The sequence below is a fragment of the Canis aureus genome, chromosome 25 (assembly GCF_053574225.1).
Source record: "Canis aureus isolate CA01 chromosome 25, VMU_Caureus_v.1.0, whole genome shotgun sequence".
In the NCBI taxonomy this organism is placed as follows: Eukaryota; Metazoa; Chordata; class Mammalia; order Carnivora; family Canidae; genus Canis; species Canis aureus.
The window spans coordinates 18,568,449-18,594,031 of NC_135635.1; the positions used below are offsets into that span (position 1 = coordinate 18,568,449).

General features: G+C 39.3%; 1 protein-coding gene across 1 annotated transcript in view; it reads left to right on the top strand.

Moving 5' to 3' along the window:
- Window positions 1-25,583, top strand: part of TMTC1 (transmembrane O-mannosyltransferase targeting cadherins 1) — a 269,262-nt gene that overhangs the window by 31,974 nt on the left and 211,705 nt on the right. Inside the window, exons 3-5 of the mRNA XM_077870576.1 lie at window positions 155-228; window positions 3,335-3,511; window positions 6,963-7,169. Coding sequence (XP_077726702.1) covers window positions 155-228; window positions 3,335-3,511; window positions 6,963-7,169 — 458 coding nt within the window. The remainder of the gene's footprint in view (window positions 1-154; window positions 229-3,334; window positions 3,512-6,962; window positions 7,170-25,583) is intronic.

Sequence of the window (25,583 nt, forward strand, 5' to 3'; positions counted from 1 at the left end):
GTCAAGGCTTGATCCCAGGACCCTGGGCTCATGACCTGAGCTGAAGGCAGACGCTTAACCAACTGAGCCACCCAGGTGCCCAAAACATATGCATTTCTGTAACAGTTTTCTGAAAGTAATTTTCTGAGGTCTTTATTTTTTTCAAACTTTCTAGGTGGCTGGAATTGTTGGCAGAGCTGATGTGTTAGCATGCCTGCTGTTTCTCTTGGCCTTTCTCTCCTACAATAGGTATGTATGGCTAAGAATGCCGTCTTTGTGGTTACAATCATGCTGTCCCCTCAGGAATTTTTGTCGTGTATGTGTGTGTGTGTGTGTGTGTGTGTGTGTGGATTTTGAGCATCTGTCTGAGACAGGAGGGAGGCTTGTTGGCAGTAAAATGCTCAGAGAGCTTTGTGAAGACCAAGATAGGAAATCTCCCGTTACCGAATGTGAGGCTGCTCTCTCTTCCAGCCACATTCTGAACCTTGTCATAGTGTTTTAAAGGAACGGCTATCCCAGTGCTGGGAAGACAAGCTCTTGCTTCTTGATTATTCTTACCTGTCATTTCTTACTGAGAATGGAATTTGAAAGCTTCAAGCCAATATATGTTGGGTGTAGTCCTCTCTTCTATTTGGACATGATTTGTTTAATTCCTTCTTTTCATTTTGGTCCTAATTTTTTCCCCTCTTTATTATCCTCACTAAATTAGCTCAGAGCTTAAAATAACAAGGCTGAATTGGAAGTAATATTTCTCAACTGTGGTTTTCTAATTTACACTCCTTTCGTTAAAATATAACGAGCAAGTTCCTTGCTTTGAGATGCTGAAAAGCAATAAAATAATTTCCCATTATATTGCTCAGATTTTCACTTGAGTTGTGATATATCCACAGGGGGAAAGGGGCAGAAGGCTTAGAGGGTGGCCCAGATAAAGGGGGTCAATGAATTGTGTCACCCTAATTGTGAAGGGATGCCTGGTTAAGGATTTGTGAATATTGATCTTTGGATGAGTTCATTGACCTGCCAGCCAGTGACTGAGGAATACAATTCTAAACAAGTGGTTCTCAATATGGGGCAGTCTTGTCCTTCCCCTGGGGACATCTGGCAATGGCTGGAGGCACTTTTGCTTGTCATTAAGTGGAACTATGCTACTGGCATTTAGTGAGCAGAGGCCAAGGATCCTACAATGTACAGCACAGCCCTTACAACAAAGTATTATTTTATTGATGAGAAACCCAGTCATAAACCAGTTTAGCCTTTGAATGATCAAGAATTTTTTAATTCTTAAAAAATTTTGGTTTAATGCATGGAGCCTGTTCTTTTTTTTAAAGATTTTATTTATTCATGAGAGACATACAGAGGGAGGCAGAGACATAGGCAGAGGGAGAAGCAGGCTCCCTATGGGGAGCCAGATGCGAGACTCGATCCCAGGACCCCAGGATCATGACCTGAGCCAAAGGCAGATGCTCAACCACTGAGCCACCCAGGTGCCCCTGGTACCTGTTCTTAGTACAGGTTTTCCATGCTATCTGAAAGCAGAGCATTTCTGTGAACAATTTTGTAAGCTAAAATGGCCTAAAGTGTTGAAACAATGGCCATTCATTAATATGGCAAAATTGGGGGCATTCCCAGACCCCCAAAACAACTTCTCTTAGGCTTGTTCTGATAGCATAGGACACATCTTTCTAATGCATGCGCAGAATAAATGGAAATAAAGTACAGATGCTCACCCAGTTCAAAGCTGTGGGGGCTTGGTGCTGAGATGCAGAGTGTGGCTCCTGGGGAAGGAGCTAATTGGCGGGGCTGCTCCTGCTGCTTGGGGCGCACTTTGCCTCTCTAATAGCGCCTACAAAACAAACGCTAAACACTATTTTTGGTTCTCACCTTTTTTTTTGTAAAAACAAAATCCTCTTCAGATTTCTTCCTGTTAGGGAAGATAGGTACTAATGTAAGTCTTTCATAAAAGTGAAGTGGGCAGCAATGTGAACTGCCACAGTTCACATTGAAAAGTGGGGGGACCTGTATAGTACTAGTCTTCTAGGCCTGGCTTTGTGGCTCTCCACAACATTGCTAGTCATGTGAAATGGTATTGTGAAAAATCTTAAAAATAGAAACCTAAACTCACCAGTTAGTTCTTTCCTGTTTACTCTGGCATTAGAACAATATTAACAATTGCCTTTTAGTTTAAACTTACTCTTTGGGGCTTTTTCTGTGTGATTGGTACATTTGGGAACATGATCAAGCCAGAGTTGTGTCCATAGCTATGTGATGAGGAACCTTGGGATTACCGTTTCTCTTGTACATGCCATTCTTACTTTTAGCAATTTAAGCTGTAGACCAGCTTCAGAGAAAAATGCATATCTATTGCAAATTTGGCATATCATTTTAGGTGATTGTTCCAAGACATAACAATAAGAGTAAGATATCCTAATTACAGAAATATTGGCTTTTACTTCAGAGCAGTAAGGGCATATGGCTGTGGTACCTACTGAAGGAATAGTGATGTTTTTTTGGTGTGGGCCAATGGTATGTTGTCAGGTGAGAAAAGGCTTTATGCCCTGGAAGATTTTTTAAAATCCCGGCTGGAAATTATAGTGAGGGGGGAAAAAAAAAAACAACGACTTTACCTAATACATCCCCTTGGAAAATAAATTTAAAAATACCAATTAACCAGAAGAGAAGACAAAGGCCAAAATATCTGTATTTTCATCACAGAGAAAAATAAGGATTATATTTTGGTATATCTCTAGCCACTGACTGATTTATGTACAGAAGCATCTGAAACACCTTCACTAAGATAACAATTATAATGATAACCACATCACATGTAATAAGTCATTTATTTAAACCTGCCTACAATACTGTAATCTTATTTTGTACACGAGGGAACTGAAGCACAGTGAGTCATGGTAGCCTGTGCCGTAATACCTGGTTAGTTAGCTGCAAAGCTGTGATTTGAATCCAAGAGAACCTGGCCCCAGAGTTCACACATATGGCTTAGTAACCTTTATTATTCACTTAAAATATATTCACTTAAACATCCTTCAATACCACTACCTATATTTCTATGGTAGTATTTTAAGTGGGTTTTTAGTGTCCATTTATTATGTGCCACATTTTACCATAATTTAAATGTGTCTCCATTGAAATACTAAATTCAGTGTTATTTGGGCATTTACTTTTTTTGTCTTTGCGATTTTAAATAAGTCTGTGATGAATATTCGTGAAGAAATCTTTCTTCACCTGCTTACTTAGAATACAATGAAATTGATTATTAAATCTTAGTTTTAAAAGCTAGTATTTCTCAGTGACCCACATTTCTTCTTAGATTAAAAAGAGTCTTGATCTTGTTTTCCAGGAGTGTGGACCAGCATCATGTTGGGGAATGTTTCCCTCCCACGGCTTCTCCCTTCTTCTTGCTGCTCAGTTTGTTTTTGGGGACCTGTGCGATGCTGGTGAAAGAGACAGGCGTCACGGTGTTTGGAGTGTGCTTGGTTTATGATCTCTTTTCCTTATCCCATAAGCAAGAGAAATCGTAAGTCATTTTTTAAATTTTGATACCAAGCAGTTCATGTGCAGAGAAGAATTACTTAATAGCTTTCAAACTTTCTTTTAAAAAAAGGTTACATTTTGTTAAATGTAACCTTGCCTTACACCATAAATTAATCCAGCTTGTTTTATTAAGATAAATGCGTTAGATATGTTCAAACTCTTCACACTTTGTAAAAATCAATGAGGACATAAAGATTTGAGTCCAAAATTTGGAATTGGAACGTCTCTATGTTGATTGCAAATTTATATTGCTAGATTGTTTTGGTTGCATACTATTGAGAAATCCTGATTCACAAAGACAAGTGGTTGCACATGGTGACAGTTTTTTAACAGCTTGCCTTGAATCCCTGCATTCAAATGAGTGTTATCCATCAAAAAACACTGCTAAGTTGGAATCTGCTTATTTGTTGTAGGAATGATGCTGTTACCTAAGAGTTCTGTGGAGTCTTATTTTGGAATTCCACAAAAGGCCAGTCTAAACCATTCGGGAGTACTGACATGCTATATTCAAATTAAAGGTCAAGTTTATTTAGTAGCCTATTTTCACGTAAAGAGTTTAAGCACATTCATTACGTACTATGGATTATAGATGGTAAGAATTCTATGGCATACTAAAAGTGGAAGCACATATTCCTCTTCCTTCCACTAATAATTTCCCATGCAGACCCCATTTTTCAATAACTATAAGGCCCTTTTGAACTTTTAAAAAATGTGGTTGGTTTATTCTTCTACTTTATCCAGTGAAGAATTAGCTTAAAAAAAAATCCTGCCTTTTTATCCCATTCCCTACCTCTTATACTCCTTGACATAAAGATAAGAGCAATGTTATTGAGTGGCAACAAACTGAGATGAGTCATTAAATTCTGATCACCTTCCTGCCTGGGCGTGCTTGTAGATAATTTAAATAGACTTTAGTGCTCTATTGGCTCTCTGTAAATCTCAGAGGCGTGTAAAAGGAAGGAGCTCAGTTATCATTTTGACCTAAGCTCATGCCAAGAAAGCTATGAGCCAGAGGACCTCCCCTTGGCTTATATGAGAATGCCTTTCCTCTAGATCCTCTCAACCAATGTGAGGGACTGTGGCTGTGGTGCCGGCCTTACTTTTTACCGAACAACCTAGGCAACCCATCTTTTTGCTTCCTTTTTGCATCCTCTGTATCTGCCTCCTAACCCCTTTCTGCTCTGCCTCACTGACAGCAGAAGGATGTGACAACTGACTGCAGACCCTCCCCTGTGGTCCAGTCCAAAGCAATTTTAACCTCGTCAGTGAAGTCATGTCTCCTCTGGTCTTGGGACTCTCCAGCCCACCGTAGCCTATATCCTCCTTTCTTCTTCATCTGGTCACTGCTGAGCCAGGGTTTTTTCAAAGGGGATAATTGTTCTTTTATTTCTTTAAGAATTGTTCCTGACCTTCATAATACTAAACTGCTGGAAGTTCAATGGGAGGAATCATACTGCTGATATGTAGCTCAGAAGTTGTACTGCTTATAGTCTCTGCTTTGGTTTTTAGTAACTTTTGGCTCTCACAGCCAGCAGCTCTGCATAAGTGGAGACATTCATTCTTTTCTTCATCCTTTTATCCACCCATTCAACACATACTCATTCTGTACCTAGTCAAGAACAAGAGATAAGATTTCTTCCCTCCAGAGGCATATACAGTACTGGGGGAGGCAGATGTCGTATAAGTAATTACATCAGTAGCTGATTACGGTTGTGAACAGCAGTAGGGAACGGGGAGCATGTACCAGGGAGACCTGGCCAATAACCATTAAGATCTCTTGAGTTCTGGCCACATGCCAGGCACTGTGCCACACCATCTACAGGTATGAAGTCAATAATGCTCATCCTCACTGCTAGCCTCATTTTATAGAGGAGAAAACAGAATCACAGAAAGTGACCTCTCCAGAGTCACCAAATCCCAGGTGGGGCCAGGATTTGGGTCCTTGTCTGCGTGCTTTGGAGCCACAGGGCTGCCTCTGAGTACCTCTGCTTCCATGGAATGAACACAGAGCAGAGAGGGCCTGAGAGACCTGCCAGGACATCTGCTGCCTAAGACCTGGGCTCACATTTGTGTCATGAGGTCAGCTCAGACGTTCTGAGTGTATTGGGGGTCATGACCCTTTTTAAAATCCCACAGAACTATGTCCCGTTTTCCCAGAATAATGTACACACACACAGTTTTGCACAAACTCTTAGGGCTCTCCTCCCACTTTATCTGCTCATTTAGAATAAACATCTTGGCATTAGGTTATTCTTGAGATCTTTTATCATATGATTCAGGCAGCAGGAAAAAAACAGTAACAGAAACAAATGTTGGAAGCCTTTCTACATGAAGAGCAATTCATTTCTAAATTTTAAGATTGGGCCATAGGAATGGAGTAGGATTGCTTTGACTTGACATCACCATTAGGAAGAAACAGTTTCAATGAAACATCAACTCCTGAAAGTTAAGTTTCTTTTCACTGTTCTTTCTTTTCTAAAAATTTCCAACATGCAGAGAATAACGTTCCCCGACTCCAGTCCCTAACTTCTTTCTCTGGCAGTAACGACAATCTTGAATTCATCACTTTTCATTTCTGTGGTTATTTTTATGCCATTACCTAATATGTATATACTGGTATAGGTATCAAATTGAATATCAAAGTGAATATCAGGATATTTTAAAACATATTTTCAAACTTTATATAAATAATAAATATCACTTGCTCTTCCATTTAACATTGGGATTTTGAGATACAGTTTTTGCTATTATAAACTGGGCTGCACAGGATTTTGTGTGTGTGTGCGCAAATACCTGTGGGTTTCTCTCAGGCATAGCCATGTAAGTGGAGTTGGGACCACAGATGGATGCATGTTCACTGTGTCCTGGACTGAAGCATTGCTCTTGAAATGATTGTAGCAATGTCTGAGAATACCCTTTGCTTTGCTTTGCTTTGGGCATCACTTGGTAGTATCAGACATTCTAATTTTTCCCATTCAGTGGTTATGAATTCTATCTCAGAGGATTCATGAAAGAAAATGTAATCAAGGTACGTTGGATGGATCAGCTTTGAACAGTACTTTTCAAGATCGTAATTATGTAAATCCCAAATACCAGTTCAACCACATATTTTGAAAGAAATATATTTGGAAGACAAGTGATGAAGAAGAGACAGTGTGAATGTGTGTGTACGTGCGGGTGACCCTGTAAGAGGGGCTGAGACTTAGTCTTCTACAGTAGTAAGTCATAAGTTCTAAAATAAAAAGAAATAATAGCATAATCACGTTATTTTTAAAACATTGTGATACATAACAGAAACACAAGAGCTAAAAGATTTGAGAATGGTTGCTTCAGGGCACAGGACTTGGGAGTGGGCCAGGGGACTGCTGTTTCTTGTTGCAAGCCTTGTCATTCTGTTTGACCTTGATTCCCCTCAATTCCATGTGCACCATTAGGAGCAATGGGGTCATCCATCAGCGCAGCCCACAGCAGCCGGGGAGCCCTCAGCCCCCCTCACTGCCCACACACCCTCACCGAGAGAATGGAAAACAACATCGATTTCCTCACCGAGGAGCTTGGGGTGGCTGCCACTCACCATCGCCACCAGAACCCAAGAGCAGCGGATTCCCAGGGTCTCCTCGAGCTATGTGGTCCATGATGAGGTACTGAGCTGGGCTCTTCGTGCCGGTTTTCACCAGTGAGCAGCACCTGGTGTCACGTGGGTGGGCAGGAGAAGTGAAGTGCTGAGTGGGTTTTTCATGACAGCCCTGCTCTCTCGTTTCCCTCCCTCCTCGTCCTCTTCATTCTTCCCTTTCCCTGTATTAGATGAGGTAAGAAAGAAGTCCCTAGAAGAGACAAGTGGAAGCCCTACTGTCTGCCTTGATTTGGAGGCGGGGGTGAGGTGTGGGTCTGGAAAGCCTCAGTGAAGAACACCCAGTGGAAGTGGAAGAGCTTTGAGCTGGAGAGCAGGCCCCTCCTCTGAGGTGGGGGAGGAGCGCACCACCTTCCCCTGCTCCCTCCTCCCACTCTCCTATGTGACAGGAATTGATTACAGCCTAAGTATGGGAGGAAGCCCAGGGGACCCTGCTTCTCAGAAATGTTTTTGAGGATATAGGACAATCTTTTCTAAAGCATGTAGTTTTCTTTCTTTTTAAAAATATTTTGGCCTACTGCTGAAAATTAACATAGATTTATCAGAATGGGTCCTCACTAAATTAGGTTGCCTCTAAAATAGCTCAAACCATGGGCGAGTCAGAATTTAATAAAGATGGAAATTAGATTCATCCTATTAGCACTTAACCACTTCAGACTGCTGTTCTTATTCCTCTGTGTGGTCCCAGAAAACTCATTTCAGGGTCTTAGTTTCCAATTATTTCCGCCTTCGCCTGTTTTTTGGATCTTGTGCCATTCATTGGTTCATTCATCAACAAATATCTGTTGCCCATCTGTCAAGTGCCAGGCAGTGTTCTAGACCCTAGGGATGTTATAGTAAATAAGGAGAATGAGGTCTTTCCTCTTGTGTAGCTTCTTTTCCAGTAGAGGAAGACAGACACTAAGTAACCATCAAGGAATGAACAGTGTGGTGGAGAGTGATGGATTGGCTTGGCCTGGACAAGTTTGAGTTGGTTGGTCAGGAAAGGCCTCCTGAATCCTTGGGAATGACCTGCCAACATCTGGGCAGAAGGATCCAGACTTGGGGTAATGAGCAAGTGGGAGTTGGAAGGGGTGAGGTCAGGGAATGGCCAGGCCCAGATACAGAAGAGACCTGTTGGCCATGAAATCAAGTTTGGATTTTATTCTGGGTGGAGAGGGAAGACTGTAGCAGTTTTTTGTTTGTTTAAGCGTGGAGAGAAATGATTACATTTCTTTTTTAAAATGTGTGCTGGCTTCTTTGTTGTGCTTGATGTGCGGGCACAAGAATAAAGCAGGGAGGAGGGTTTGGAGATTTTTATACAGATTGAATGAAAAAGAAAGGTGTTGGCCAAGGATGATAGGGACTGAGATGAAGTGCTGTGTTGCATTTGGGACATCTTTTGCATATAGGTCCCACAGAACTTGATGGTGCTTGCCATCAATTCATTAATTTATTCATTTCACAAATGTTTGAGGAACTGGATTAGCCAGACACTATGAAAGTATGTGGGATATGAATGTGAATGAAGCCCAACATGGTCGCTCCTTCATGAGAGTCACATGTTCAAGCCACTGTGAAGAGGGGGTATAAGGGAAAGGCAGGAAATAAGGATTTGGGGGTTTCTGGTTTCAACAGTTGGATGGATGGAGGTGCTAGTTACTGAAATGGGTAGACTAGGGGAGAAATAGGTTTTCTGAGAGTTGCGGGAGGGTGAAATCACAGAAATGTATGAAATTCCTGCCAAAGGAAAAAGGGATCAACAGTCCTATCATTGAGGAAATCATGACTTTTTTTATGGAGGACTGTGAAGGAAAAGAAGACAGAGCACTTAGGGAAATGTAAATTTTTAAAAGAAAGACCAAGAAGGAGGAAAAAGAGGAATTAATAGAACATTGGAGACTTTCATAGTGGCTTGAACATGTGACTCTCATGAAGGAGCAAGCATGTTGGGCTTCATTCACCTTCATATGCCCCATAATTTCATAGTGTCTGGCTAATCTAGTTGCTCAAATATTTGTGAAATGAGTAAATTAATGAATTGATGGTAAGAAAATATTGGAATTAAGCACAGAAAGACTATTTTCAGTATATTTGGCAATGAAGGGATAGTGGAGGGGCACCTGAGTGGCTTAGTTGATTAAGCATCTCTTGGTTTCGGCTCAGGTCATGATCTCAGTGCCTAGAGATCGGCCTGCACTGGGGCTCCATGCTCTGGGGGAGGGGGGTTCTGCTTCAGGATTCTCGCTCCCTCTGCCCGTCCCCCTGCACACTCTTGCTCTCTCTCAATAAATAAATCTTAAAAAATGGAGGAATGGTGGAAAAGGGTATTATCTGGAGGTGTGTTAGGTTTTTGTTTTCATTCTTATTTTAAATTTGATGGACGTGTGTGTATGTAGCTACGTTGTAGAGAGGAGAGATGAAAGACACGGCAGCAGAAAGGGTTGGGATGAATTATGAATACCAGAGGGATGCTGGTGAATGTTTAATACCTGGCTCTTCAAAGAAAGGAAATCCTGACTTGTAGAGTTTGCCAGTTTCCCATAAGCACGCCTTGGCACATTTCAGGCTACAAATGTGATTCCACTGACCGTGACCGTGGAGTTGGGGGAAATGGGCTGGAGCTCACCATTGCACAGTATTTCCACTGCCTCATAGACAACAGACCTAATCTCAAGAGCTTAATAATAGTAAAATTGAAGTAACCTAATTAGGAAGTGATGAGCTTTGAGTGTCTATCACCTTTGTTTTTAAGATGATTTTTAAAATTTAAAGTTGAATTTTTCAGTAATGGCTGTATTTAATAACTGGCCTGCAGAATTCCTAAAAATTTAATAGTCCTCTTCTACAGGCCAGCGTGAGTTAGTTCCAGCACACTAGTGAGGAAGGCCCTTCAGAAAAAGGAAGGAAATTGTGTATCCATTATCCATCTACTACGCACCAAGAGTTTGGTTAACACTTCCCCCTATTATCCCTGCAACCATCATAGTAGCCATTTAGGATGGCTATTAGAGTTCCCATTGCCAGGAGGAAATGAGAGATCTTAGAGGTTAAAAAACTTTGTCCATATTTACACAGTAAGCGTTAAGGTTGGGGATGGAACTCAAGCTGTTGTCCCTTCAGCCTGTGCTTTGTCCATTGGCTGTGATCTCAAATCCAGGGTCCCATGTGAGGACTTAGCTTTGGGGAGGAGGCAGGACACCTGTATCATTTTGTGTGGAGCTCACCGCTCTGTTGCACTCTTGGGAAAAGATTCTTGCAGTCATTCTTGGACTGTACCCGAAGCACTTTTTGACTTGCTTTGATATAGGGTTTGGTGCTAATACATGAAATCAGATGATATTCTCTTGTAGGTCACTTTTTTTTTTTTTTGAACTCTGAGCACCAGAGTATTTATTTTAGAAACAGTGGTGTCTGAAGAGCAGTATACAGCACAACTGGAACTGCACTAGAGTTTTACTAAGTTACCATGCTTGTGGGCAGGAAGGACCATTTTCTTTACTTTGGAAAGTTGTCATGTATTTTCTCTCTTTTGAAAGGAAAGGTATTATGTTTTTAGTATGCATTTGGTTAGAATTAAAATTATTTTTGAAAACTATGCACGACGGGGATCCCTGGGTGGCTCAGCGGTTTGGCGCCTGCCTTTGGCCCAGGGTGCGATCCTGGAGTCCCGGGATCGAGTCCTACTTTGGGCTCCTGGCATGGAGCCTGCTTCTCCCTCTGCCTATGTCTCTGCCTCTCTCTCTCTCTCTCTCTCTCTCTCTGCCTATCATGAATAAATAAATAAATCTTTAAAAAAATATTTGAAAAAAAAAACTATGCACGAACCTTTTGTCAGAAGGTGATCAGGTAAAGCAAATACAAGTTCAAAAAGGTGATGCTGTTCTAGTTCTTAATATCTCAGGTGTTTAAATCATGGCTCCTTTGCTTACTTGATCTTGGACAAGATATGATCTCCCTGAGCCTATGTTTCCTCATCTCCAGATGGGGAAAGCAGTAGTAATTACACTTTACTCTCAGATTGGTTGTCAGGACTAAGAGCAATAGCACAGATAAGAAGCATATAAACAGGTGCCTGGTACTCAGGTAGCCATTCAGCACATGGCAGGCAGCCTCATCATTATTAGTAGTTTAATATTGTAACTATTCTCCATCCCCTGTGGGTTTCTGGAAACCAGGATGCACCATGAAAATGGTGAACGTAAAAAAAAATAAAAAAAAATAAAAAAAATAAAAAAAAAGAACATAAAAAAAAAAAAAAAAAAAAAAAAAAAAAAAAAGAAAATGGTGAACGTACAGTATGCAGGTGGGGGATGAGGAGTTTGCATGGGATTTTTTTTTTTTTGGTTTGTTTTTTGATTGAACTTTGAGCCCATTTGCTAGTATGCATTTGTATTGCACAGATGGCATTAGGCTGACAAAAAAATTGTGCTGAACACTATTACTTCAAACATTTTCAGAAGGGACATCTGGGTGGCTCAGTTGGTTGAGCATCTGCCTTCCTTGCAGGTCACAATCTCAGAATCCTGGGATTGAGCCCTGAGTCTGGCTCCCTGCTCAGCGGGGAGCCTGCTTCTCTGTCTCTGTCTCTCTCTCCCCCTGTCTGCCCCTCCTTGCTGTTTGTTCTCTCTTTCAATAAATAGATGAAATCTTTTAAAATATGTTTTCAGAAGTTACTGTGCTCAGGGAAAAATCTGAACCCACAAAAAAAATCCTACATTTTTTCAGATGCTGGTTTTTCTTTGTGGTTCAGTGATTAACTTATGAGTAGAAAGTATAAAAATACCCCTCAGACTTAGGGTACACACTATGGAATCAGATAAAATTTCAATTGATGCTATGTTTTACTGAATTATTCCATGTGAAATGAGGAATGTTTTGTATGTAAACGTTCCTTCCCTTATCTCCTTCATTAATATTAAATTCATTCACATATAGACACGCTTTCTTTTTCACATTGAAAAGATCAGTGAATTCTACGTGAAATCTTATCTTCAGTAAGTTCTACTGACATTTATATATAACTGTATAGTCACTTTCATATACATACTTGATTGATTTCATATTTAAGTGACAGTGATCACAATAGGCATTGAAGAGAAGTTTTTGGCTCAATAAATTCTTGCTCATTTCCTCTTTTTTCACCTGGATCTGTCAGGGATCATTCATTCAATAGTATTTACTGAGCATCTACTATGTGCCAGGCATCAGTTTTGGTGGGAAGATTATGGCAGTGAAGCAAACTAAGCCCAGCCCTCATGGAGCTTGACTGGATGCTGATCATGGTGTTTTTACTTAAAATGAGCTCATTTTCTACCTTTGTGGGCAAGACAGTGGTTAGAGTTTTACTTTAGTAGGCCTTTAAAGTTTTTCTTGTAAATACCTTGCACAAAGGCATGCAAATCAAGAAACTAAGACAGGTTTAGGACTAGAGAACGGTTTGGCACTAAAGTGAATTTGTGAGGTAATTAAATTCAGGGGACTTAGGGAGGCATTTAAATATTTTGACCTTCACTGATGGGAATGGGTAACTGATCTTTTAAGTGTCGTTTTAATGCTTTATTTCTGTAGACTTGGCATTGCACTCTTTTTCCCCAAAGTAAGAAATGCTGTACAGATTAAACTCCTGAGGTGAGATTTTGAACTTTCATCCACACATTTGATCCTGTGAGTAGGGCAAGTGTGTTTCAGATCATTATTAGTAGTCTCATATTAGCTTTGAGAGAAACTTTGTGAGCTAGCCAGGTGTGATTTGCAAGTGACAGAAAAAAAATATGTTGAAAGCCTGTATTACTAATAACAGATTTCTCTTTTGTTTCCCTCTCACCTCCAATTTTACACACTTCTTCTTTTGACTGGTTTCAAATAAGCCTTTTTCAATCTCATTCAGCTGCTGCTTTCCAAAATGAAATGACCCAGGGGTGCTTGGCTGGCTTAGTCTAGGACATGTGACTCTTGATCTTGGTTCTGTAAGTTTGAGCCCCGCACTGGGTATAGAGATTAACTTAAAAATAAAATCTTAAGAAAAAAAAAGTTAAATGACCAAATGAAAGAGGTCCGGAGTTAACTAGTAGGTCTACACAGAAAATCATCCAGCAGTTGCAGGTAAAGTTTGTGGATTCATAATAATAAATCCCTTCCCCTACTTTTAAAATCTCTTAATGCAAGTGTGAACCTCAGTGATGAATCTTTGTTAAGAATGCAGATCACCTCATGGAAGTAGATGTTAACTATGAATTTATTTTATTTTTTAAATTTTTTTAAAAGATTTTATTTATTTATTTTAAAGATTTTATTTATTTATTCATGAGAGACATACACAGAGAGAGAGAGAGAGAGATAGAGAGAGAGAGAGAGAGGCAGAGACACAGGCAGAGGGAGAAGCAGGTTCCATGCAAGGAGCCTGATGTGGGACTCGATCCCGGGTCCCCAGGATCACACCCTGGGTTGCAAGCGGTGCTAAACTGCTGCACCACCGGGGCTGCCCTATGATTTTATTATAAAGAGACTGCAAATTCAGTTGCTACCTATCATTTTTTCTCACTTTTCTTTGTTTAAAGATGAACTGGGACACATTTTGCTAGAGACTTTTCTCGCTTCCTCAGTGGTCTAAGTTCTTTGGTCTTTAGTTGTTCCTGGATGGCTGTATCCACATCACTATGACTTATTTAGGCGAGGCAGGCTCATGATAGGAGAATCCAAGAATGCAATAACTCTTAGGCTATATTATATAAAGACACTAATCAAACCAGCTAGCATAATTATTGTTAGAATTATTTATTATTAAACAACTGTATAACTGTGAGCACTATCAACCTATCACGTGGGCACAGTCTCCAAAGGGTACCTTTTCTGACTTTTGTCCCACACACCCTGAGTTTTTTCATAGTTTGTCAATTTCGTTTTAACAAAGCGAACTGATGGTAGCTTTTGCTACGGCCTCGTGGTACCTTCTGATGTCAGTCAACTGCAGATCTGCTTAGTGAATGTGAAGGCACTGGAGAAAGGCGGTGAGTGATCACCTTAGGCATTTGTCTTCCTGTGGAGAAAGAAATATTTTATTGGGAAGAGTGAACCAGTGGTAATGCTTTGCTAGAGGAATGATGGAAATGGTAGGAAATTTCTTCTTTTTTTAAAGATTTTATTTATTTATTCATGAAAGACATAGAGAGAGAGAGAGAGAGAGAGAGAGAGAGAGAAACAGGCTTCATGCAGGGAGCCCGACATGGGACTTGATCCCAGGTCTCCAGGATCAGGCCCTGGGCTGAAGGCTGTGCTAAACCACTGAGCCACCTGGGCTGCCCGGGAAATTTCTTTTAAAAATTTTTAATTAATAAATTATTTTTGAGTCTGTGTTATTGGACTTCTCAATTAGGAACTGTGTTTATCGTGATACTATCATTCATGTGCCTTTACTGTTCATTAATAGGGCTGATTTACCCAAGCTGGGCTTTGAAATTCTTTCAGAGTAGCTTTTCCAAAATATGGAGCTTACCAAAAAAGTATTCTCTTGTGTGGATAGAGAATTAGAAGAGAATTGTTTTTCCTCATATTGTTTTCTAACCATTAGCTGAGAGTGATATTACTGTTTTTGAACCAGACCTAGAGTATGTGGTGAGGCGGGAATTATCTTGATGAGTTTGTGGGAAAGCTTATAGTAATCAGCTTTGGTTCTTGAACTGAGCTCAGCACTAAAATGGATCATTTCAATAAAGTGTTCCTTGGATTCATTCAGAACTTAGCACTAAAAGCTTCTTCCAAATAAATCACATGCTAAGGAGGCAAAATTCCTTTTAATTTATGGATAGCAGTTGGTAGAGTTTCTAACTGCTGACAGCCCCTGGTTCATTCTGTTTAATCTTGATTGGGTACTGATTCTTGGCAATCTTCGATCCCCTGTGAATTTCAGTCAGTAGATGATAAGTTCTTTCCTTTCTCAGTGTAGAGCAATCAAGCTTAGGCATCTGCTTTCCAACTGGATGCACAAGGACATATGTTGAAAGAGAAAACTATCAGAATATAGGCATTTCTGGTTGGCATGCAGTTTTGTCACTGCCACAATAGGCTCTTCTTAGAAGAGTCTCAGGCCCCATGCTTTTCATCCCCTAATGGGTCCCTGTACGGAGCCCTCCACCTCTGTCCCATGTGCCTAAGAGGCTGGGTGGCCTCCAGGCCACCAAACAGCTCTCCCTTCTTTTTCAGAGCACAGCAAGGGCTCTTAGGATGTGTAGGGAGTTGACTGCTGATTTCTTTGCTCTTTTCATTAATGCTACTGACATCCAGCTTAATAATTTTTTTCTCTTTATCTTTTTAAGTGTTAGCCTGCTGAGAGGTTATCAAGTGATTATAATAGCAGTATCAGCTCATCTTAACATCGTAAACACTCAGGATCTATATAAATAACTCTTTCATGAGAACCTTGTGCCGATGCCTGGCAATCCATTCACGGTGGCTTCAGATAATTTGGTGGGATTTTCAGTTTGTCATTCTGAAAATCGTCTGCCACACGTTTTGATCTGGTAATATGTTTTGTAGACTGAATGTAACAGAATCTTAAAGATATACAGGGTTGAGAAACACATTTAAAAAAAAATTTATTTATTTACTCATGAGAGACAGAGGGAGAGAGGCAGACAAATAGGCAAAGGGAGAAGCAAGCTCCCTGCAAGGAGCCTGGTGTGGGACTCGATCCCAGGACTCCAGAATCATGACCTGAGCTGAAGACAGATGCCTAACTGCTGAGCCACCCAGGCGTCGCTAAACACACTTTTTTTTAATTCAAGAAGAGTTTGGAGAGGTACCTTTTGTGGAAATCCAAATGATTTGTGGAAATCCAGATGATTTCAGAAGCAAGCATCATGATTGTGCTTTTCATCAATGTCAACATTAGAGTTACCATGTCCCATGTGTGTACTTAACCAACTGCCAGAGATCATATTACAGGTTTTATGGGCAGCTTACAGTTTTAATTCTTATAAAAACCTATGCGGGAGACTGTACAAGGACCATGGGCTCATCCCCGAGTTCCTGGGTTCTAATTCTGTTCCATTGCTTCCCATGTATGTGATCTTTGGCAAATTACTTCAGCTCTCTGTGTCATTCGTTTCCTTGTGTGCGGGCAGTAGTAATACTGATACCATGAGGTTATTGTGAGGAACAAATTGAGCTACTATATGGAAAGAGATTAAAATTGCTTTTCATAACGGTAGTGCTAGGATTTAGCTCCTCTTCCCCTTCATGCTTATTTTATGCCAAAGCCAATGTGGAAAATTACTGTTTAGAATTTTTTTTAGCACATTCACCATTTCTTTGCTTTATTTATGAAAGAAAGAAAGTGGTATAGTCTTGATTGTTTGCGTTTGTGATAGTTATTTTCTCTTTTTTCACAAGTTTACAACATTTTAAAAAAGATCTTATTTATTTATTCATGAGAGATACAGAGACAGGCAGAGACACAGGCAGAGGGAGAAGCAGGCTTCCTGCAGGGAGCCCAATGTGAGACTTGATCCCAGGACCCCAGGATCACACCCTGAGCCAAAGACAAACATTCAACCACTGAGCCACCCTGGCGTCCCAAGTTTACAACATTTTAAAGGGAAATGATTATACAAGAAAAACATTCTTGTACCCATGATGGAAAGTTCACTGAAGTTTAGCAGGATAATAGAATTTTTGTGTTAACACTCTTAACTGATGAATACCATGCTAATTATGAATTGTCTCAAAGATGCATGTAGAGCTATTCTTTGTTTATGAGACTAACAGTCAACTTTTAAAAATTCATAGTTTTTATGTATTTAGAATTACTGTGGAATAAAATATCACTTTAGTAAACAAATCATTAGGTTGCAAATAAAATAATAAAGATTTAACATCAGTTTTTTAGGTAGATGATCAGATAACCATATAGGAAGATGTGTTTCATGTTGTAAATTTATGAATTTTTAATGCCATTCATCTTATTCAAACCATGATATTTATTACTTTATATATAGTGTAGAAAATACGTATTGATTTTGAAATCACCCAAAGCGGCAGTCTCCATGAGGAGCCTGGCATTAAAGATTTGCTTGTAACGATTTAACCTCTAAAAGTATTGGTAAAGTGTTTAAAGGGAACATAAGTATAGATTTTTAGGGAATGAAGGCGATTAATATATCATAATTTGGAAAAAAAATAAACCAAACCAAATCCAAACAACCAGTCACAGTTGGATGGAGGGGAGGAAGAATGTTTGTTTCATGTTAAGAGCAAGAGATGCCCTCAGCCCCTAATGAATAAACAATACATTTCATCTTTTGAGTGGCAGAGCTTTTAGTTCCTGACTGTTAAATCTTTTTCATAGATTTTTTTTTTTTTTACTTTGCATTTGGCTCCTTAAGTAATTTTTCTTTGTGAGTATGAAAGGAATGTGACTTTGTGAAAGGAATTACAATCTGTACTGCAGTTGTGGTCAATTTGTTTTTTGATTGAAAAAAAGTTGTCTAGGGGTGCCAGTGACACCTGCAACTCTTGACCTCAAGGTTATGGGTCCAAGTCCCACATAGGGTGTGGAGATTGCATTAAAAAGATCTTTAAAAATTTTTAAAAATAAGTAAGTTGTCTATTTCATTACAAAACTGCAGTTTGGGTTTTATGCAAAGTCACTGAAAAGCTGTGCATTTATCCTCAATCCTCTTCTTTATATGGTATAATTTATGGCCACAAAGAATTAGGTAAACCTTTTAGATAAATTAAGATTGGATGCTAATCTTAATTATATATTTTGAAGCAGAAAATACAGGTGTGATAATAGTTGTTGGCTAAGAGGTCATGATGTCTTGAACACTGTCATCACTGTGCCTTATTGCTGTTTGTGAAAAATTTGAACAATGTAGGGTTGCTGATAGGTTGTTTTTTGTTTTTGTTTTGGAAAAGGAAGAGTTACCCAGGGTGGGCTTGGGTGTAAAGAAATGAGAGGCAGCACAGGGTAGTGTAAAGAGCCATGGCCTGATTGGTGGGAAAACTGGGTTCAGTCTGAATGTGATTTGCTGGGGTCCTTGGGCCAGTGACTTCACATGGGTTTTGGTTTTACCTAGCTATGATGTGACACAGGGTAGGTGGGATGGAGTGGTTTCCAGCCATTTGAAATTCTCTCTAAGGTCTGTTTTGGCCAGACACCCAGGTAGCTGTGCTGTTACTTTTCCTCTTTGTGTCTCCCGTGGGCTTGTGCATGGTTGAAAGTTGTGTGGGAGTTGGAGGTTGACCCTGAAAGGAGAAGACACTGAGAAATGACCATAATGAGGGACTCTCAGAAGTAACGAAGTGGATGGTGGAGGAAATTTTGCTAATGTGCATTTTGTTATTTTCTTGTTTCCTTTTCCATCTTGAATTCTTGACTGCCTAAGGTCTTAGAACTTAAGTTAAATGTCTTGATGTAAACTGTCAACATTAAAAAAATTACATTTTACCTTATACATGTTTTGCCTTCAGTCATCCTGGTTGTAATCAGTGCTGTGTATTTGGAAGCTGGCTCCTGCTGCTAACTATTCAGAGGCAGTTTGTTGACTCATTTCATTAGTAAACATTTATTAAACACTGAGCGTGAAAATGTCTTAGGGATCATTTGCTTACAAAGAACAAAAGCTTTTGAAAACTTGCTTAACCTTAAGCAAATTGGGGTATTAATTAGAAGGATACACTGGAATCTAATAGCACCCCAGCCTGGGTATGGAGTCTGGGCATTGGGCACAAAAACTGGCAAAGTCCAAATCTTCTGGGGCTTCATGGTCTCTTGCTTTTTAAAAAATCCATGTTGTTTTCCTTTTCCCCTCTTTTTATAGACTGAGTTTTCTTAATTGATTAGTGCAGGGCTGCCTCAATTCTAGCTTCATACAGCCTCTCAGTTCAATTCTGCCCAAGAGGTGGACTAGTTTGACTGTGTCCTCACTCCATATTCCCTTAAAGGGGACTGATTGGCCCAGTGTCAGCTTGCGTATATCCCAGTGGAGAGGTCATACAGGTAAAAAGGTTATGTCACCTGTGGTGATAAGCACAATTAGATATCTGCGCATTGAATGATAGGAAATACAAACAGGAGAGCATATAGCTTGTCTGCTGGGGGAATCTGGCTCAAGCTGTCTTTATGGATGAGACAGTGAACTGACAAAAGACAGGACAGCTTCCCAGGCCGAAGGTACAGCATGGAGAACACAGTGGCATGTACTTGCAGAGTGTGTGCGCTTGTGCGTGCGTGTGTGTGTGTGTGTGTGTGTGTACACAACAACAAGCAGCTCAGGAGTTGAGTAGTGGGAGATGAGGCTGAGAAGGTTGGCAGGAGCCCTGTCATGGAGGAATTTGGGAGAGATGCCAAGGGATTTTGACTCCCACATATGAAGGGCAACAACAAAAGTGGCATGCTCATCTTTGTTTTAGATTCCTATGTACTAGATAGAAGTATGACCATAAAGCTGGATGGAACATATTATTTAAGTGAAGATGAAAAAACTCAAACCTTTGATATATATTTTTAAAGATTTTATTTATTTATTCACTAGAGACACACAGAGAGGCAGAGACATAGGCAGAGGGAGAAGCAGGCTCCTCAAGGGGAGCCCGATGTGGGTACTCGATCTTGGGACTCTGGGACCACGCCCTGAGCTGAAGGCAGATGCTTAACCACTGAGCCACCATGGATACCAGGGATACCTGTCCCTAAACCATTATCTCTCCAAGATACCTGTGAGAATGACAAAGCAGCAATTCTGAGATTTTTGGCATAACTGAATCCTGCATATTTGTGAAAGCTCAATATTTTCTCTTTATCCATTAAAATCATACCTTATATAAAATTTTCTCTACACACTTTTGCAATTTTGGAGGAATTCTTGTATTTAAGAAAGGTTACCAGGAGCCTTGAAAGTGCATTTGCCCACGGTAGGAAGAAGCTATATACCATTTATCCACACTTGTTAATTGATTTAAGCCTTTTCGATTTATGATTTTCTTCTAAAGAATAGAAATTACTGGAAATTTCACAGAGGTGATAATCCCTTCCTATTATGTATTCAGTATGGTAAGTTTGATATAATTTTGATTTCTGGTTTCTGATTAAAATAATCATTTCTTCTTATGTGTATTGTGTCCAAGCAGCTGTTGTGTTTTGTATTGGCACAGATAATTGCTTTTCTACTTGGCAAAGGAAATGAGCAGATGCAAAACAAATATCTTTTTCTGGCATGGTCGATTGGAAGCTCTGCAGCCCAATGTTGACTACATTTTCATAAGTGATAAGCAAGTGCAGCTCCATGTCAGACTGCAGCTATTAACTGCCAGGAATTCACTTTGGCCAAGATAAATTCTGACCAAGTTTGTATATCAGACTAGGTTTCAAGCTTGACTATAAGAAACAGTTTAGTTTCCACATAAGGAAAATAGTATGTTGACATGAAGACCTTTATTGATGTAACTGCCCCCAAAAGTGATTCTATAATTTCCTTCTTTATTTACCTTTAATAATGGTAGAACAGTGGTATGCTCAGTGGTTAGGTGCATGGATCCAGAACCACACAAAATGGATTTAAGTCCCAGATTTCTCATTTAGTAGCATTTTAAACTTGGATTAAGTGATTTCAACATCCATAAAGTAGAAATAATCAGTTCTTATAAATGGTATGAAATATTTAAAGTACGAGGCCCAGTACGACACACACCCAATTATCACTTGTGCACTAATCTGAAAATGTCCAGTCTTTCTACATTTGGGCATAGGGAGATAAGCAGGCTTTCTCATATACTTGTGGTGCTACTTTTCAAGGTCTTGAGAGTTTTGGCTTAAGTCATTCTTGCCTCATTCCATTGGGAGGTAAAAAAGCAACAAAATGGATTGCCTATTTCAAGCCAGGAGAGAAACTTTTAATTGTCACCAAGTCCTTGGGAAGTAGTAGGTCCTCCCACCACATTTACATAGATGTGAAAAGCAAGGCTTACAGAGGCTACATAATTTTCACATCATTACCCTGCTAGAAAGAGGAAGATCCAGGATTTGAACCTATGTCCATCTGATTCTACTATATAAGTTAGCAAGGTCAGACCCCTTACAAGATTTCCTGGAAATATTTACAAGAAACTTCTAGAAAGGCCTGTTGTAGGGAAGGCAGACGTTCTACTGGGAATATTTACTTGTTCCTCTTTTTTCTGCATTTCATGGAGCCCGAGTGGCTTTATGCCATTTTACATGTTGGGTGCTCCTGATGCCTTGCTTGGTTCTTGGCCATGTCATCATCACGCTGGAGATAAGGGGGGGGTTTGCTGTTTATAGCACCCAGCTTAGCATTTTTTAGAAAACTATTCTTCACTTTAAAGTGAAATACTAGGTAGGATGTATCACATTTTATCTGTAAGCAGTCATTAAATACCATTTTTAAAAAATTCCATAAAGCTAGACTGAGCTAGCTGTTCAGTAATAGATGCAATCTTGGGTCCCAGGTTATTGTATCTGCAGAGTTTTCTGCTGGATGGTTGTATTGCTCTTCAATGAAACTCCTTTATGTGTGACATTTCTGAAGGATCGATTTTGTGTGTGTATATGTGAGAGAGAGAGAAAGGGAAAGGTAGAAATAGTGTTGATTTTTGGATTATTAATAAACGTTTTGTTTGAGACACAGAGAGAGTGCCATGTGTGCATGAGTGGAGAGGGGCAGAGGGGGAGGAAAAAAGAATTTAAGGCAGACTCTGCACTGAGCATGGAGGGCTAGAACCGACGCAGGGCTAGATCCCACCACCGCGAGACCATGACCTGAGCCGAAACCAAGAGTCGAATGCTTAGCTGAGTCACTCAGGCACCCCTGCTTTGTGGACTTTTGATTGTGACTTCTAAAGTTAATGTATATAGGAATATTACTCGACCTAAAAAAGAATGAAATCTTGCTATTTGCAGTAACATGGGTGGGCCTAGAGAATATTATGGTAAGTGACAGACAAAGAAAAATACCATAGGCTTTCACTTACATGTGGAATCTAATAAACAGACAAAAATGAACAAACAAAAGCACAAACAGACTCATAAATACAGAGAACAAACTGATGGTTGCCGGGGAGGGGCCGTGGGGTGGGAGATGGGCAAGATGGGTGAAGGAGAATGGGAGGTTCAGGCTTCCAGTTCTGGAATGAATAAGTCAGGAGGATGATAAGTACAGCATAGGGAATATAGTTGATGGTATTGTAATAGGGTTGTATGGTGTCAGTAGCTACATTTGTGGTGAGCATCACATACTGAACAGAGTTGTAGTCATTGAATCACTGTTGTGCACCTGAAACTAATGCAATATTGTGTCAACTGTAGTTCAATTTAAAAAATCAAATAATGTAAAGAAACTCAAGTAAAGCTCTGTAATGCGTAAGAGAAATAGTGAGAAAAAGAGTTCTGTCCCTGAAGAATTTGCTGTTATTGAAATCCGAAACAGTGATGAATACTTTGGGAAACTGACCATTTGCTATCTTGGATTACAAACACAGAAACACAGGCAGTCCAGATCTCTTATTATGAACTCTGAGCGTTGATCAATCATGAGGGCCCCCACTGAACATATGTGGGCAATAGTAAAACTATTCACGGGAAGAGAATCACAACATGGAAGTAACTTGCTGAACCTCAGAAAAAACAAACATGTACTAGAGATTTTGAAACAGAAATCATGAATCGTACTACGATACTCTTAAGATAAAGGAGAGAATGAATTGGAAATTTTCACTGATACACTATGGCCCAGCGTTGTTTTCTCAACTCATCATTAATCATTCAATCGATGACCCACTCATCCGTTCAGTAATTATTTATTACTTAACCTGTTTTGTGCCTGGTCAAGGGGTAGGGAAATAATGAATAAAACGACACATACATGAGAAAAAAACAACAGCAAAGTAAATGTATCTCTGTGTAAACATTCACCGTGGGCACGCCAAAGCAATTCATTGTGGTCACAGTGGTGTACTAGTCAGTCGTTTTTTTTTTTTTTTTTTTGGTTTTTATTTTTTGTTTTGTTTTTTAAACTATTTTTAGAGCAGTTTTAGGGTCACAGCCAAGTTGAGAGGAAGATACAGAGATTTCCCATCAACCTGCCCCCACACATGTGTAGCCCCCCCATTATCAATATCACTCACCAGAATGGTACATTTGTTACTAAGGAGGAGCCTACAGTGACCTATCAGAGCACCCATTGTGCATAGTTTACATTGGGTTCATTGTTGTAGTTGTACATTCTGTTGGGGGTTTGAACAAATGTATAATGACGTATCTTCATCATTATCATATCTTACAGAATATTTTCACTGTTCTAAAAATCCTCTGTGCTCCTCCTATTCATTCTTCCCCACTTCCTCACCCCTGGCAACTACTGATCTTTTTACTGTCCTCATAATTTTGCCTTTTAGAATGTCATGTAGTTGAATCATACAGTATGCAGCCTTTTCATATTAGCTTCTTACTCTTAATAATATGCTTTTACATTTTCTCCATGCTTTCTTATGTCTTGATAGTTCATTTCTCTTACTGCTTAATAATGTTCTATTGTCTGGATGTCCCACAGTTTATCCATTCACCTACTGAAAGAAATCTTGGTTGCTTCCAAGTTTGAGCTGTTATAAATAAAGCTGTCATAAATATCTGTGTGCATGTATTTGTATGGGCATGAGGGTTTTTTTTATGATTTTATTTATTTATTTATGAGAGACACAGACAGAGAGGCAGAGACATAGGCAGAGGGAGAAGCAGGTTCCCTGTGAGGAGCCCCATGTGGGACTTGGTCGCAGGACCCCAGAACATGACCTGAACCAAAGGCAGATGCTCAACTACTGAGCCACCCAGGCATCCCTCTATGGGCATAACTTTTAACCCTTTGAATAAGGATTAAGGAGTCCCAGTTGCTGGATCCAGTGGTGCCTGTATGTTTAGTTTTGTAAGAAATTGCCCATCTATCTTCTAAAATGGCTCTACTATTTTGCATTACCGCCGGTAGTGAACCAGAGTTCCTTTTGCTCCACATCTTCATCAGCATTTGGTGTTGTCAGCTTTTGAATTTGGGCCATTGTAATAGGTGTGTAGTGGTATCCCATTGCTGTTTTAATTTTCATTTCCCTGAAAATGTATGTTTTTCATCTGCTTTTCATAGGCTTATTTGCCACCTATAAATTTTCTTTGGGGAGGTATCTGTTAAGGTCTTTGACCCATTTTTTAATCAGATTATTTGTTATTGTTGAGTTCTAAGAGTTCTTTGTATATTTTGGATAAAGTCCTTTATCAAATGTGTCTTTTGAAAATATTTCCTCCCAGTCTGTGGCTTGTTTTCCCATTCCCTTAACATTATTTTTCACAGGGCAAAAGGTTTTAATTTTAATGAAGTCCAGCTTATCAATTATTTCTTTCATGGATCATGCCTTTGATGTTTTATCTAAAAAGTCATCTTCATACCCAAGCTCATCTATGACTTCTCCTATGTTATCTTCTAAGGGTTTTATAATTTTGTGTTTTACATTTAAGTCTGTGATCCATTCTGAGTTAATTTTTGTGAAATCTATAAAATCTGTGTCTTGATTTATTTTTTATATGTGGATATCCAGTTGTTCCAGTACCATTTGTTGAAAAGAATATCTTTCTTCCATTGTATTGCCTTGCTCTTTTGTCAAAGATCAGTTGATTCTGTTTATGTGGGTATTTTCTGAAATCTTTATTCTGTTCCATTGATCTGTTTGTTCTTCCACTAATATAATAATGTCTTGATTATTATAGTAGCTTTATAGTAAGTCTTGAAGCTGGGTAGTGTTAGTCCTCCAACTTTATTCTTCTCCTTCAATATTTTGTTGGCTGCTTTAAATTTTTTGCATCTTCATATAAACTTTAGAAGCAGTTTGTCAATATCTACAAGATAATTTGCTGAGATTTAGATTGAGATTGCATTGAATCTATAGATGAAGTTGGGAAGAACTGACATCTTGTCAATATTGAATCTTTCCATCCATGAACTTGGAACAGTTTTTCATATATTTAGTTCTTTAATTTCAGTTATCAAAATGTAGTTTTCCTCATATATAGATCTTCTACTTATTTTGTTAGATTTACACCCAAGTATTTCATTTTTGAGGGTGCTAATGTAAAGAGTATTCTATTTTTAATATCAAATTCCACTTGTTCACTGCAGATATACAGGAAAACAATTGATTTTTGTATATTAACCTGGTATCCTGCAACTTTACTATAATTGCTTATTAGTTCCAAGAGGTTCTTTTTTTTTTTTTTTTGTCTATTCCATTGGATTTTCTGCATAGGTGATCATGTAGTCTGTTATTCATATCATTTTTAGTTTTTATCTTTATTTTTTTTTTGAGGAGAATTTTTTTTTTTTGAGGAGAAATTTTAAGTAAGAAAAGGCTGCTTTTCTCTTTTCCTTTTTTTTTGGTCTGAGAAACTTAA